The sequence below is a fragment of the Pteropus alecto genome, unplaced genomic scaffold, assembly GCF_000325575.1.
Source record: "Pteropus alecto unplaced genomic scaffold, ASM32557v1 scaffold81, whole genome shotgun sequence".
NCBI classification, from domain to species: domain Eukaryota; kingdom Metazoa; phylum Chordata; class Mammalia; order Chiroptera; family Pteropodidae; genus Pteropus; species Pteropus alecto.
This window is the reverse complement of record NW_006433378.1, coordinates 3,818,019-3,834,198: the sequence shown is the minus strand read 5'-3', so window position 1 is coordinate 3,834,198 and position 16,180 is coordinate 3,818,019. Positions and strand designations below refer to the sequence as shown.

At 32.2% G+C, this 16,180-nt stretch overlaps 1 protein-coding gene and 1 pseudogene across 1 annotated transcript in view; one reads left to right on the top strand and one right to left on the bottom strand.

Annotated features, from left to right (window-relative positions):
- IFT80 (intraflagellar transport 80) overlaps nucleotides 1–16,180 on the bottom strand; it is a 96,442-nt gene that overhangs the window by 64,823 nt on the left and 15,439 nt on the right. Inside the window, exons 4-6 of the mRNA XM_006908186.3 lie at nucleotides 10,216–10,326; nucleotides 8,698–8,766; nucleotides 8,400–8,424 (exon numbers count right to left, since the gene is read on the bottom strand). Of these exons, the coding sequence (XP_006908248.1) occupies nucleotides 8,400–8,424; nucleotides 8,698–8,766; nucleotides 10,216–10,326 (205 nt within the window). The remainder of the gene's footprint in view (nucleotides 1–8,399; nucleotides 8,425–8,697; nucleotides 8,767–10,215; nucleotides 10,327–16,180) is intronic.
- LOC112476830 lies at nucleotides 5,802–5,920 on the top strand (annotated as a pseudogene).

Genomic DNA, 16,180 nt, shown 5'->3' with positions numbered 1-16,180 from the left:
GCATTCCTGTAAAAAAGAAGAGGAAAAAAAAAGACCTGATAAACTTTAATTATTATGCTTAATAAAAAGGGAGATTGTTAAGAGGATTAAAAAAGTAATTTGGGGTGTCATTTTGTTTCCTCCTAATTCAAAAGTCCATTCAAACTGTAGCATAGCCTCATATTAAAATACAGACTGGGTTAATACTGACCTTTGAAATTCTACTGTGACAACTGACAAACTACATTTTTAATTTTGATATTGCTGAGAAAAGATGAAGTTTTTAGGAATTTGGGATACTGTGCTATTGAATTGAAGTACATAACATAAAATAAGTACACTACATTATTTTAAGATATAGAGGTATAAAAAGAGATTATATGTAAAGCTCAACAGCCATCAGTATTTAAACTGACTGCATAATAAATTGACTTAAATTGACTTAAATTGACTTAAGGTGGTATACTCACCTTATAGATTATTTCCCATTTCCTGATGTTGCTACAGGCAACAGAACTTTCCCTCATATGCTGTTTAAACAGTAAGTAGTCTAATGAATGGAAATCACCCAACCCCAAAATAATCTACCTCTCCCATCTATGAATTCATAAACTGCAAATTAAATATCAGATTAGGGAAAGTTTTGCTGTCAGTTAAGTGTGGCTTCGGCCTGAAAGCTAAGCTAAGAAGGGCTAAAAATCTCATAACCAGGATAAAGTTAACTTCATTTCTAGGAGAAAGGTACAAGTTTGATTTACCTATCATTCTATAAACTATATTAAATTTCATACTGTTTCAATGTCCTAGAATAAGAATTTAGAGATGGTATTTTTTAACTCAATTACTTTCTAGATTACCTAATATCTTCTGGAATGGTATACTTTGTGACCCTAGTTTTTTAAAAAATGAGTATCATGTCAATTAGAAACTTCAAATACCTGTACTCCACTGTTTGACCCTGTTACTTACTCATTAGGAAAGTGAATCAGGTTATAAAATTAATCTATAAAGTATTAACCCACCTATATATATAAAACCAAGCTTTTAAAAGTTGTCTAGAACTCTTAAGTCAGACTATTGTAGCAGTTGACTTTCTGAGAATGAATGAATGAATCAGGAATTTACATTCTCAGTAAAAAATTAAATATGAATCAATGATTTAATTATTTATTTAAATAGTAAATCCAACTGATGCTAATCAACAGGTAGTAATCAGTAATCAACAGAAAGTAAATTTCAGTAAGATAAAAGCCTGTGTTAAGTGCCACCCTACTTTTTTTGTGCCCTCTTCTTCCCAACCAGAACACCACTGTGAGCAAGTCTCAGTGGTTAACAAGATTTAGAAAGTCTAATTCAGATCTAGTCCAGAAAAATCCTGAAGCATGCTTCCATGGTTTAGGTTAGACATTATATTGGGCCTAAAAAGCCTGTTCAGTTAATGACATCTAGGATTGTTCTGTATTAGAAAAACCTACAGATGGCCAAAGAGATGGCCAACCTCAGAGGGCACTCCTCTGTCTGTACATTCTCTTGGTAAGACTATTCTCTGGGATTAGCCAGGAGCTGACCTGGGCTTCAAAAGTAAATCTCCAAATGAACACAGTTCAACTCTAATAAATTCCCATGAAAATGTAAATAAAAATTTCACATATCTCAAATATGGTTCTTAGGTGAAGACTGGAAGGGAATAAGGTGGTGGAATTAAAAGTGACTTATTTATTTCTAAAATGAGTATCATTATTGTGCAAAAAAGTAAATTAATATAATTTAATATATTTTAATTATAGATTATCAAATCTTCATGAATACAGTGAGTAAAATTACACTTTCCTGGGTGTATACTAAACTATGACAAACATCTACCCCCAAGGAAATAATTCAGTAAATATAACTCCCATTGAGTTATACAGGATGTGACTCTAGCCCTTTAGTTGTGGTAAAAGGCACGGCTGGGGTATAGGATGAGGAGCTAGGGACACTTTTGTCCTCTTTAACATTGAATTTGTGACCCTATTAAGTCAGCTGTGTCACAATTTCATTCTTTATAAGCCTATAGATCTTCAGAATACTTATTTTCCCTTTTGGGACATGGAGACTATTCATTTCCTATCTATAAACAATTTTTTAAACAGTAATGTTAAAGAAACAGGTATGATAACTATGGTTTAAAATAAAATAAGCTTATGGAGAAAAAGTTAAGTAATTCTTTTGTTATAACATGTGGTTTTTTAACTACATTCTTTCCATCAAAAAACAAAGATGAAGCTATTTATGATAAATAAGCAATCCTAATAAGACCGATAGCTAAATCTTATTAGTTCAATCCTCTTAACTATCAATATTCAAAATGGATAAAACAAGAACTAAGAGAATGGTCATCATATTCACCCTTTATATTTATAATAAATATTAAGTGTGAAAAAATGTATGTATGAATGTTTTTATTTCCAAAAGGAGATATACTATACATCACTGTACAACTTCTAATTTTAGGTAGTTCCATTAAAGATCATTATTAAAAGTGGATGAATTAGCTTCATAAAGAAAATAATGATTTCTATTATGATGAAATCCATCCTATTAACATTTGAAACAAATGTTTTACAGAAACATACTTATTAAAGCACTGAATTATTCCTAGTGCTACATTTCACTTTGTAAAGTCAGGTGAAAATAAAAAATTTAGCCTTTCAGATTGAATCGCTTTAAAACAAAAAGTTTAGCAAATTATGTAATGTTTTTAATTTCACCATTAACAAAAAAATAGGCAAAAAACAAAAATAGTTTTATAATAATTAAGTAGTTTCTTGCTTTTTATATTGGGAATTTTATTTATGTTCCATTTCAGTTAAGACACTCAAAAAGACCTTGTTTTTCTGACTTTGTACACTAAGATCACGTGACCCTTTTGACATTTTTTAAGAAACCACATGCACCTGGGGTTGTGTTAAATGTCAGACCCTTATCTCTCTGTAAAACAAATTATCTAAATTCTTTCAACCTGTTGAAGGCATTTTAAACCACAGAAGAGGAGACAAAAATGTATTTCAATTGTTTTAAGGAAGTACATGGTCAAATATACCATGTTTTTCACATTCATACTAAACGGTATCCCCCAAAAATGTTGTTTTTGCATGTTTTTAAGAATGCTTTTGAAACAAACTCTTCACTATTATAGTGAAGCATTAGCTATCTTTGCCTTGAATGCAATATAGGTCTACACTGAGTGAATATAAGTGTTTAGAGCAGACTCAGGCTCTATATAAGCACTATCTGTTAGTGATTACTACTAGAAGTTACTTTGTGATGCAATAGGCAACTAACTCTTTGTTTATTGTGTTGTTCATAGTGGTAGGTACTTATTTTTTTTTGTTACCAAATCATTGAGAATTCAAAAGCCAAGAATTATTTCCCTTCATTCTAATTATAGGGACATGGATTGTTAACAATAATAGGTAATCAAGTGAGATTTATTACTCTTTCTTTTTAAGCAACTTTTTGGTTATGTATGTCACTGGGTACAGAGAAAAAGTTTATATTAAGGCATTTGTTTCTTTAGTTTCTATCAGCCGCCTTTCCCTTGGGGATCTCAACTTCCCCAATATATTCATCTTTCCCCTTTCTATAACTGACACTCACATTATTTCAGCCTTTACTCCTGAGCTCTAACACAACACTTTCACTTGACCCAAACACCCGTCAGAACTTCAAACTCTACATACTCAAAGTTATCATCCTTCCACACATAGCCCCTCATTTATTCTTCCCTCTGAATTCTTTACCTCTTACAGGGTATCCATTCCCCTCAGCCACTGAGAACTATTCACTTTTTTCAACTACTCTCACCACTGCCTCTGTTCAAGCCTTAAGCCACACCAGAACAGTACATTTCAGTAACCTCCTTACTGGCCACCCCCATTTAACCTCTATCTCTTCTAATTTATCCTACATATTACTGGTAAGGTAAACTTACTAAAATATATGCCTTATCATTTATTCTCCTGCTCAATTTTTTCCCCTAGGTTTAGAATAAAAGGCTTATAGAATAAACTCCAAACCCTTCCATTTAGCATCTGAGACCATCAGTGTCTTGGTACTTCTGGTATTATTGTTCCTCTGGTAGCCTACAACCTGACCCAAGGGGTCTGCTCCCACTCACTTGACTTCCATGTTTCATGCTATTGTGTCTCTATGACTTTGATTATCTAACTTCCTCCACGGCAACAAATGATTTCCAACAAGCCTATTTCCCTACCTAATTTCTTCATCTTTCAAAGCCCAGTCAAAAGATGCTACAATATTTTCCAGAAAGCCTTTCTGATATTTTCTCCCCACAAGAGCATTAATCTCTGCCTTCCTTGTCCTTCCACAGTACCTTTAACAAGGAGCACATTCTGCCCTGTATTAGTTATTTATATTTCCAGTTTACTTCCATTATTAAATTCATTATGGACAGGTTCCCTGTTTTGTTATTCCATTCTTCCAAATAAATGCAGTGTGAAAAAAGTTTGCACTATTTCTCTATTCCAATTTTAACCTATAATTAAAATATATAATATAACTTAAAATAGGGCTTAATTATAATTATCCATGGCCTGTGCATTGTTTTTCTCTAATAAGGAAAAATAACTCCTCAAAGGCATCAGTAAGAATTAATTTTAAACTAACTCAAATTTTCCCAAAAAGCTTGGGATTAATGTTTCTTCTGAATTAGAGGAGAAGGTAATAACCCAGACTTTTTCTATCTGTATATCTGGTTCCATGTGGTAAGAAATTAATTTAGGAATTAATTTAGGAATTAATTTCTATTAATTAAAGAATAAGTATAATTAACATAAAAACATGCAGTAAAAATCACAAGGATGCTTTCAATATTGTTTACTGAATTCCCAGTTTTACAATAATTCGGGCTTATGTTATCTCATTTTTGTGCCAAAATTTAGTTTTTCTCCTCAAAGGAGGCAAGAATCCTCCACCCCTACCTAACTTAACCTTTTTACTTGACCCTTTAGCATCCAACTCTCAGTAATTCAGATTTATAATCATCCTCAAAATCTGTATTCTCTAATAAATCAAACAAACCTTATAAATGACCAGGAATTTTTCCTTTGAGGTTAATGTCATAACTTCTCTAATAATTTTTCCCAGAAATAAAACAGGAAAAGTCTACGCCTTATTAGGAAAGTGTGGGTGGCACTAATGATCAAAAACTCAAAAATTAGATGCATTGTTCTATAGAAAATTTGTAATCTTTAATCTAAAAAGATATCAGATTACTCAGCTGAAATATCATAGGTTAACCAAAATAGAAAAATGTACTCGAATTTTGCTCATTAATCTTACAACTAACATAAATCTTGAGGCTGAGAAGAATAAATAGGATTCAAATAGAATAAAAATGATTGGCCCTTCCACAGCCATTTGATGTTAAGGAAATTATAGTTACTTGGGATGTTGATGGAAAATATCATTATGTGATTCAAATATAAATAAGATTAGCTACATTATATGACATAATCTGCATTTTAGCTTTTAAGAGAATCCTATTCACCTATCTAGTTGGGAGGAAGAAATAAAAAAAGAGCACCACCCATCCCTCTCCAAAATAAACACACACAAAAACTAACTCAAAATGGATCATAAGACCTAAAAGCAAGCACTAAAACTATAAAACTCTTAGAAGAAAATATAGGTGTAAATTTTCATGACTTTGGATTAGGCAATGGTTTCTTAGATATAACACCAAAATCAGAAGCAATTAAAGAAGAAATTAGATAAATGTGTCTACATCATAACTTTTGTGTTTCAAAAGATATCATCAAGTCTACGTCCATGCCACCCTGAACGTGCCCGATCTCGTCTGATCTCGGTAGCTAAGCAAGGTCAGGCCTGTTTAGTACTTGGATGGGAGACCACCTAGGAATACTAGGTACTGTAGGCATTTAAAAAAAAAGATATCATCAAGAAAGTAAAAAGCTAACTGACAGAACAGATAAAAAAAATAGTTGCAAAGCATATATCCAATAAGAGTCTATTAAACAGAAAATATAAAGAACTCTTATGACTCAACAATAAAAAAGACAAACCAATTAAAACTATGCAAAAGATTTGAATAGATATTTCTCCAAAGGAAATACACAAATGGTCAATAAGCACATGAAAAGATGCTCAATATCATTCGATATCAAGGTAATGCAAATCAAAACTACAATGAGATATCACTTTACACTCATTAGGATGATTATAATCAAAAAGACAGACAAGTGTTGAAAATGTACAGAAATTGGAACCTTCATATATTTTTAGAGTGTATGTAAAATGGTACATTCACTTTGAAAAACAATTTGAAGATTTTTATTTACTGATATAGAACTATCTCCTAGTTCATTCCTGAAGTGAAAATAAACAAGGAACATATTGTAATAGATACAGCATGTAACCACTTGCTTATGAAAGAAAAAAAGGAATTTGTAAAAATATATTTGCTACACAATAAAAAAGTTACACTAGCTGCTTCTGGGAATGTTTGCTGAGTAGCTGGACAACAGAGGTAATGAGAGAGAAATAATATTTAAGAGGTAACTTTATACCCTTTTATAGTCTTTAAATTCTGAACCATATGAATATATGATCTATTAAAAATCAATTCTTAAAATAAGATTTAAGTGCTCCTTGCAAAGTACATACTAACAATCAAAATTTTATTGAAAACAAGGTTGCAAACTCATATCCCTTCAGATTTATGTTGTCTTCTACCATGTAACATAAATGAGTAGAGTATAAGAAAAATAAGGAGAAGCTTAAAATACAACTAAAAATGGAACAGCCACTACAGAACTCCAGCTGATTGTATTTATTCTGAAAAGCAGGCCTAATGTTGCCAAATTTTCCCATTTTTCAAGACACCAGAAATCCAAATTTGTATGTGAAATATCCTGATTTTTAATATTAGGCTTGTACTGTGCTAGTGGGCCTGATTTAACTCGCAGGCCACCTGAGTTAAAGTCTTTAATTTATGAACATATTATGTTTCTAACTGTCCTTGCTAATTTGGGAACTCTAAATGCATTTTCTCAGTAAGAGTAAAATAGGTAGCAATTAGGTTTCCAGACTCATTATACAGGTAAACTATAGTACTGAGCTAATAGCACTGTCACCTATCCTCTATAGTTAACAATGTTTATATTAAACAATTTATTCTAAGTTCCAACTTTAGACTCTGGCAAGTCCAAAATGGTGGCCCCAAGGGTAGTAAAAGCGAAGGAGATGACTGGGAAGAATTTAAGGAAACCAAAGGAGCCTGGGGCGGGGTGGGAGGAGTGACTGGAGGCATTGATGAAGGATCTTAGCCAAGAATTCAGATTACTATAGTAGGTAGTGATATAAACTTTTAGAGTTTTTCTGAAGATCTGTCTTTTGTAAACAACAAACTTAGTAAAAGGGAAAAGAAAGGCATAAAAGATATGTCTCAGTAGCAGCAGCAGCTGAAAAGAAATGCAGCCCTAGCTCCAAGGGGTGGTGATCTCTAGAAGAATACTATTAGCTGCTCATAAGTCAGACGTCATAAAATGAGAATGTCAAATCATTAGCCCTAACAAAACTTATAAAGCCAAAAGTAAATTCTCATGCCCACTAGAAGGTTAAAATAAAATCTATTTTCTAAAGGTGCATTTTATTACTAAAGTAACAATAAACAGACATTTTTTTCTAACTGAAATTCACCCATGTATGCTTCTACCAACTCTAAAACTCTACTCATGGATAAGTATTCTACTTTGAGATTGTCTGTTGCAAAGATTTAAACTCAGGAAATAAGTACTACCTAGTACTTCCTTAGCTACACATTAACCAAATATTACCTTTGCTAACATTTGGTTAATGTGTAACTAAAGAAATATAACTATTTTAATGCTACCCTAACAGCAAACGCTTCCCTAACAGCAAACGTTATTTAGAAAATGAAATCTGGAAAATTTTGGAAGTCAATTATTGGAAATGCTTCACAATATGGCTTTATCATGTAATTCTGAAGAATAAAGAATAGTCTACAAGCTTTGGCAATCTGCCTCTGAAGATGTGCTTGGGTCAATATTAAAACTGCTTTATTGCTGTTTCTAGGTAAAACCTAATTAGGAAAATAAATCTGCTACACAGAAGAAAATCATATGTAATCTAAATCTCAACAGGAATGACCATGGGATTAACTTTATGGGTACTCTGTCCCAGTTAACATGGAAAACCGAGATGCTGCTCTAAGTAGCTGCAGCTTACCAAGTTACCAAGCTTTGGATCCTCTCCATTAGTATAGAAATCAAACATACAACATAATTTAGAAAGGGTGCTAATATATGAAGTAATCAGGGCTTTTTAAGTAAGGAGATACTCAGTGTTTTCTATTACTATTAATTACATCTAGATACCAAATCCTATTATAGATAGGATATGCTCATAATGCTTCAGAATTATTTTTAGAATCATAAGCTTCTAATTGCGTTTGTACAGATTCACTACCAAAATAAAAAAGCCCTTGAGTACTTCTTTTGTTTCTTAGCTTGACTAACACAGGTGCCATTGCCCACAGGCAACATGGAAAGAGGGAAAAGTGTAAATTAAAATAAGGGATTTCAGGATCTGAACCTAAACAAAATCAGTCTTAGAAATTATATTAGACTGTTTTTAAAGGAAAATGTTGACATTTTTATTGATTACAATACATACCTTGCTGAGCTAAAGTTGATCTTAGCATTCCAGTCTTTGACCAAATTTTTATTTGTCCATCTTCTCCAACTACAAAGAGAAAATAATAGATATTTTTATCTATAAGAAATAAATTTAAACATTAAATTTATATATACAGTATCTATGTTAATGCATATTTAAAATTCAGACAAAATTTACTCTAATTAAATGACAGTGCTTCATAACTGTAAACTTTAATTAAAACTACTTTGAAACTATTTCATCAAAGTAGTCTAACTTTCATGACAAAATTTTTTCCCTTTAATATTAGAAGACTTAGATTATTCAAATAATGCTTTCATTTTCACTAGAATTCTTTAAAAAAAAAAATGTTTTCAGTGTGGTCAAAGTTGCAGCCAAATTCCAGTGAGCTGAGGACTGAGTGGATGGAGTAGCAGCCTATTCTTCTGAACAGCTTACCTGAAAGAAGAAAGGGGAAGAAAGGGAGTTGAACATAGAGAGAGTTATTTGTTAACAGAGTGATTTTTACTTATTTATTCTCAATTTTCTGAACACATTTATATGCTGAAAAAGAAACCACTAGAAAAAGAGAAGCTGAAAAAATAGGCAAGTGTAGGGACAACTCACTGAAAAGTCCTGCAGAAGGCCCAGGAGATAGGTGTGGTGATTTTAAAATATATCCACAAATTCTTTGTTATTCCTCCTTTTAAGAGGTGGAGCTTAATTTCTCTCTCTTTCAGTGTGGATATATTTAGTGACTTGCTTCTAATAGAATGTGGTAGAAACAATGGAGTATGACTTATAAAATATATTATGGCTTCTATCTTGCTCTTAGATCACACGCTTGGGAAGAAGCAAGCTCTCATGTTGTTAGAATGCTCAAGCAGCCCTATGGAGAGGCCATGTGGTGAGGAAATAAGGCATTCTGCCAACAGTCAGAGAGGAACTAAGACTTCTTGCCAACAGCCATATTAGTAAGCTATCTTGGAAGCAGGCACTGCAGCCCCAATCAAGCTTTCATATCACTGCACCCCATCTAATTTCTTGAGTCTGGGACAGAACCACTCAGTCAAACTGTTCTCTATCCCACAGAAACTGTGAGATAGTACATGTTTATTATCTTAAGTCACTAACTTTTGGGGTAATTTGCAATACAACAATAGATAACTAATACAATAGGTAAAAAGGAGAATCCTTGCAGTAGGGCAGAAGATGGGAGAGAGACAGAAGGGGATAAGTGTCAGTTAAATGAGAATATTTAGAATTTTAGAGTTTAAAAAAATTAAAACTTATATTTACTCTCTACTTGACCATTCCAAAAGCCTTCTTTGACAGAACATTCTCCATAAGTCACATAAGAATGCCAATAATTAATGACATTCTGAACTATAACATTATATAGCAGTCTAGATCAATATTCTGCCAATTACTTGCTATTAGACAGAAAAAGACTATTGCTAAATGAAAATACTCTGTTCCTTTGGAAATTTTTCTTTAAAAAGTTCATTTCAAACGTCATTTTTGTAGACAACTTACCTGTAACTAATGCTGTTCCTTCATAATTCCATCTTCCTGCAAGTACTGCGCCACAGTGAGCTTCTACACTTTTCTCCACTCTTCCTAACTTAGAAATCAGATGAAATTTACCTAAAAGAAATTATACTTGAGAAATCTATTTTATGAAAATAATGTATTCAATCAACAAACATCTATGCTACTAGGCTAGTTAGTATAGTGTTAGGCACTGGAGACGAAAAGGCAAATAATGTAATTATTCTTACTCTCAAAGAACACATAAATCTATTGGAAAACAGACACAGAAACAAAATTACAAAATCTTGAAACAAGTGGTGTAATAGAAAATACCCATAATGATGCTATGCTAGTTCAGGGGGACAAAAATCTGCTGGGATATAGTCAAAAGGGGCCAAAGAAATGTCAAGAAAGCCTTCTAATTAAGCAGAGTTTTGTAGTCTTGCATTGTTTTTGTAGTTTTGCATTGGTTTTTTTTTTTTTACAGGTTATAGAAAAGCTGGAAAAAGTATAAAGGAGAGGAACCAAGATAGTTAAATGATGTTAAAAGATAAACTGAGGCACAGTTAAAATTTTTAGGAGTTTATTAGAGTAAAAATCGATTCTCATCAGGCAGCACCAAACCAGAAGTGGTTAGGAGCGCTCCACTGACAGGAGCTCAGAGAGATTTTTATAGAGAAAAGGCAGAAGCAAAATAAGGAAATTATCAATGGACTATAGCTTAAAGCCTAGTTGGCTGTTTGTGATTGGTTTTCCTTATCCAAAAAACCTTGAGGCATTTACAGGCTTAGATTTTGGTTTGCTTATGTAGGCCGATGGCATCACAGTCACCTCAGTCTAATGGCCTCCTTGTTTAGTTAATTTAAAAATTGATAATCCCAAATTTTAAAATAGGTGCCTTATGATTTTACACTTGCCAGGCACCAGGTAGACAAAAAGAAGCAAGCTACTTGGTAGCTGTCCTCAAAAAGTTCATACATATAAAGGCAAAAAGTTAAAAACTTACAACTTTAAAGTATATAAAGTATTTAAGAGATGTCAAGAGGACAAATCAACTGTACAAAGAATAAGTGCTACAGGAAGCCGAGAAAAGATTAGTGTGGTTTTGAACGATCATGAAGTCTAATAATACATAGCTTGTAATAAATTAAGTACAGTGAAATTAGAAATTTTCCCTAAATCAATACACATACACTCTTTTTTTTTTTTTTCTAATAAAAGAAAAATGTGGCTGCCTAACAAAATTTTGCCTTAGAGGATTTATTTTGTTTGAATTCATTTTTAAGTTAAGGCTTTTCAAGATCTGGCCTAATATTAACAATTCATTAAAAATATATTTAAGTCAGATGCTTAAGATGGCTTTAAAACATTTTTCTGGAGAACTCTAATTCAGGTGGCTTTAAAACATTTAACACTTAGCACCCTGTGGTTATTTCACTGACTGCTTATCCATTCCCACTGTGTACATTATTTGTAGCTCTGTTGTAACATATTTTTTATTGAGCTGTGATTCATTTCAGGGCAGGGGACCATGTCTTAGACATATTTTTATTTGCAATAGTGCTTTTACATAATCAGCACTTGTTAAATTTAACCAACTCAGTAACCATACCCAGTAATGCTGACTTTCTGACAAGTGCTAAAATTATATATTCTTGCTTTCTGTGATCTCATAGAAGACATATACTGGGACAGCTAAGGTCAGCTCTTTGCATGGATCTGATCCTTAATAAATCTCTGGACTTTGTATACTGGCTGATTGTTACAAATTGCATGAATAGCATGCCCACAGTAAAGCATACATATAAAATTATATACATCAAACATTTAAAAACCCATAATTATCCATTTATCTATTTTGGTTCTTCTCTCCAGCTTCTCTATAACTTTTAAAAGTGTAAGACCAAAACTAGAGATCAACTGATTTACTTCCAATTATTTGCTAGAAGTCAGGTTGAGAATATAATCAATATGATTCAGTTATTGATTTATTAAACAAACAATGAATAATTTGGATAAAAAACACAGATATTTAAATTCTAGGGTATGAAATTAACCTCTTGTTAAAAAATAAACTAAGAGAAAAAGGTTATAAACAAGAAAAAGAATAGAGGCAGTAGGTTAAAGTTACATGAAACACATTTTTTAAAGTTAGAAATGCCTTAAGAAATGTCCACAGAAACATGAGAAGGTTTGGAATAGGGTGTTAGGAAAAAGGGCACCTGAGCACTTTTGCAGACTGCTTAATAGCAGAAACGTTTTGGCAGATGGTTGTAAAATGCCACGAAGAAATCAGTTAACTGCTAATTTCTGCTAAAAAGAAATAAACACCCAAATTCTTTTTAAGAGAGATTTTTAAAATCAACATATTAACTAATAAGAGAATATAAGGATTATTTTAAGATGATCTAATACAGTGTAGGAAAATATCAACTTTCACTAAATATAAGGAGTGTTTAATGGCTTTACAAAAGATTTTATGCCAGAATTCCTTTATATAGCAGCTTCCCTAGTGCATTTTAAATAATTCAATTATATTTAAAATGTAAATCTTTTAACACATTGTCAAAGAAATATCGCCTCTAAAAGTAGGACATAACTGCAAGAAATATTCAAAAAGAAGTAATAATGTTGAAGAGAGAACTACTGATGAGACAAAACACTTGGCAAAAGTCTGCTTTATATATTTCAGGACCTGCCCCTAAAACCCAGGGATGTTTTCTGAATGGTACCAGTAACACCACAGAAGAAGGAACACTGAAAGTGCGATGAACGAACTCGAAAACCGTAATACTTTCTGCCAGCGTTGAGGGAGAAAAATGAAGAGAAGAAAGTTTGTGACAGCTAGAGAAGAAAACCTTTTGAACGATGAATTAAATCTTGAAGGAATTTTTTTTTTTAAGTATCAGGTTAACATCACACAAAATACAAAAGCCCTAGAGATCTGCTATACGGCATTGTATTTATGGTTACCAACACATACTATAAAATTAAAATTTTGTTAAGAGGGTAGATCTTGTGTTATATGATTTTTTTAAACCAATAGTTTTGTTTGTTTGTTTGTTTGTTTGTTTAAGTATGGGTTAACAAAGAATATAGCTCTAATATGTAAAATGACCTCAGATCTTCATCTGGTAGGAATCCCCTTGACCACCTCCTGATGGCATCCACTATCTTCTCTTTTTGAACATTTCTTTCTCACTTCAGGATGCTGTTTTCTGTCATATCCTTTCACTTGTTTTCTTTGATACATCATCCTTTTGCCTCTCTTTAACAAGATCCCAGATATTCCTCATCCTAGCCTAGGAAGAAATACTCAACTACTCTGCTTTGGTTCTCTCTTGCTTGTCCTCACGTCTAGTTGTGGCATGTTCTTATTTGTTTTTTGTTTTTTGTTTTTAAATGTAATAAACCTAAAAATAAAATTAAACATTCTAGTTTAATTTTAGTCATAATGTATTTTCCCCTACTTCATCTTGCAAATTTATCTTTTGTTTTACTTTAAACTTTTTACTTTAAACTTTTCCCCCCTATCATAAAGTGTTTTATCTAAAGCTAATGAAAAACAGAGATCCAAGCAAATATTCTTTAGTTAAGTGTAAGCAAGTTATCTTAATAATTCAGGGAAACACTCAGACAACAGAAATTATCAAGACTAATTATGTTTACTGTTCATATTCACTAGATTTTTTTTAAAAAGTCAATTCTTATTTACGGTTGAGTTTAAAAAGGAAACTGCAAAGAAAATATATGGTATGCCACTTTCTGTGTAATAAAAAAGGTGAAATGAGAAAATATACATATATCTGTTTATTTTTGCCAAAAGAAACACAAGAAGGATAAAACAGAACCAAAGACAGTGGTTACCTAGAGAGAGTAAATAGAAACAAGGTGTATGAGACTGGGTAGGTAGGATAGTGACATTGCACTGAGTATATATTTTTTAATACAGTTAGACTTTGTGGAACCATCCATGTTAATGTTTAACATATTTTAAAAAATCAAATTAACAAGGATGGGAGAGACTTTAAATAGAAAACAAATAGAAATAAATATACTTAACTGTATTTTAAATGAATACTGAAACAATTCTTAAGCAGGGAGTAAATGCAAGTAACTTCTGAACACAGAAACTCTATAGCCTCAATGTAAAGATAACAGTAAACAAACGTTGAACTCAATTTTTTTACAGTAGTATGGGTTAGCAACTTGGAAACAACCTAATGTATATTATAGAATTGAGCAAATGAGTAAATACAGTGAAAATAATGTGAGCCAGGCTTTCTCATTGTTTCCAAGTAAGGAACCAAAAAAACCCACTAGAATTAACTTTGTGGTGTTGAATTAGAACTGGTGGTATCAGAATTAACTCATGGTTTTTAGCATGAAAAGAAAGAAAAGGAAGAAAGAAGGAAAAGGGAGGGAAGGAGGAAGAGAGAAAAAAAAAGAAATGGCTGTAGATATGTTTTTAAATACACATTTATATTCATAATTTTTAGCTCAGTCTCCTGAAAGGGCCTTGAAGTAAATATGCCCCCATCGAAATGAGCATACCTAGCACTCTTGTCTTGGTTTTTAAATACCATTAAGCACCAAAAAAGAACAGGAGAATGGCTGATTTGGGGGCTGGGACTGGGAAAGTACAATATGGGCCTGGAATATCTTATGCCAGCAAACAAGTGCTCAAAAAATGATCAGGACACATACCCCCTCCAAAACAAAAATTTTCATTTGAGGGGCTCCCACTGACCAAATCTGAGAAAATTTTAGTATCGAAATTTTTAAATGATAGTAACAGGATACTCAAGAAATAAAAAAGGAATCTATGAGTCTAAATGACATAAGTAAAGAAATAAATAAATGAGCTGGAAACAGGAGGCTCTTACTTGCAGTAGAATATCAACTAACCAGTATGGAAGGAATTATGGAGTTTAAAAAAAAAAATCACTATCTTAGTAATAAATGATTTAGCCAAGAATTATCAATAGATGCTAAGATAGTGGGAAGAAGTTTGGGGAGAATATTTTTACATAATGTGAAAGTATTCTTTCACAAATTATTTATGAAAAGGGAAAAATAGTAACTTTATAGTAGATTAATTTAGTGAACACAACTTTCTAAAGTATTCAAACTTAACATCACTAATAATGGTTCAAACCAGCATAATGCATGAATCTCCCAATCTGATGCCCTAAGTATTGATGCTAAAAATGTGTACACTGAATCTAATCATCCAACAAAAACAAATTGAGGAACTTTCTACACAAATAACAGGGCTGTAGTCTTCAAAACTGTCAAGATTATAAAAAGACTGAGGAGTTGCTCCAGATTAAAGGATGCTAGAGAGATATGATGAAAGCAATGTATTATTCTGTTCCAGGAAAAAACAAATTTCTATAAAACATTATTAAGACAATTGTTAAAATTTTAATATGAATTGTAAATTAGGTAATAGTATTATATCAATGTTAAATTTCCTGATTTTGATCAATATATTGAGGTTATGTAACAGAAAAATCCTTATTCTTAGGAAATACACTGAAGTATTTATGGTTAAAGGGGCATGTCTGTAAGTTATTCTCAAGTGTTTCAGAAAAAAGAGTGAGTGTTGGGGGGCGGGGAGGGAGGGAGAGAGAAAAAGAGAAAGAGATAGAGAGAGAAAGAGAGAGAGAGAGAAGAGAGCCAATGATAAAGAACATGGGACAAAATGTTAACAATTAGTGAACTTGGATAAAGGATATGCAGGAGTTATTTTTACAATTCTTGCAACTTTTCTGTAAATGTGAAAGTATATCAAAATTAAAAGTGTTTTTTTTTTCTTTTTAAGTCAACCTTTCATTTTATCATCTGAGGTAAACTAAATTTCTAGCTGTCAATCTTCCTAGCGCAGGCATTACAGCAAGTATTTTCACAAATATCTCATTTAATCAAAGTTCAGAAAAATAAGGTTAAAAAAAAAAAAAACTAC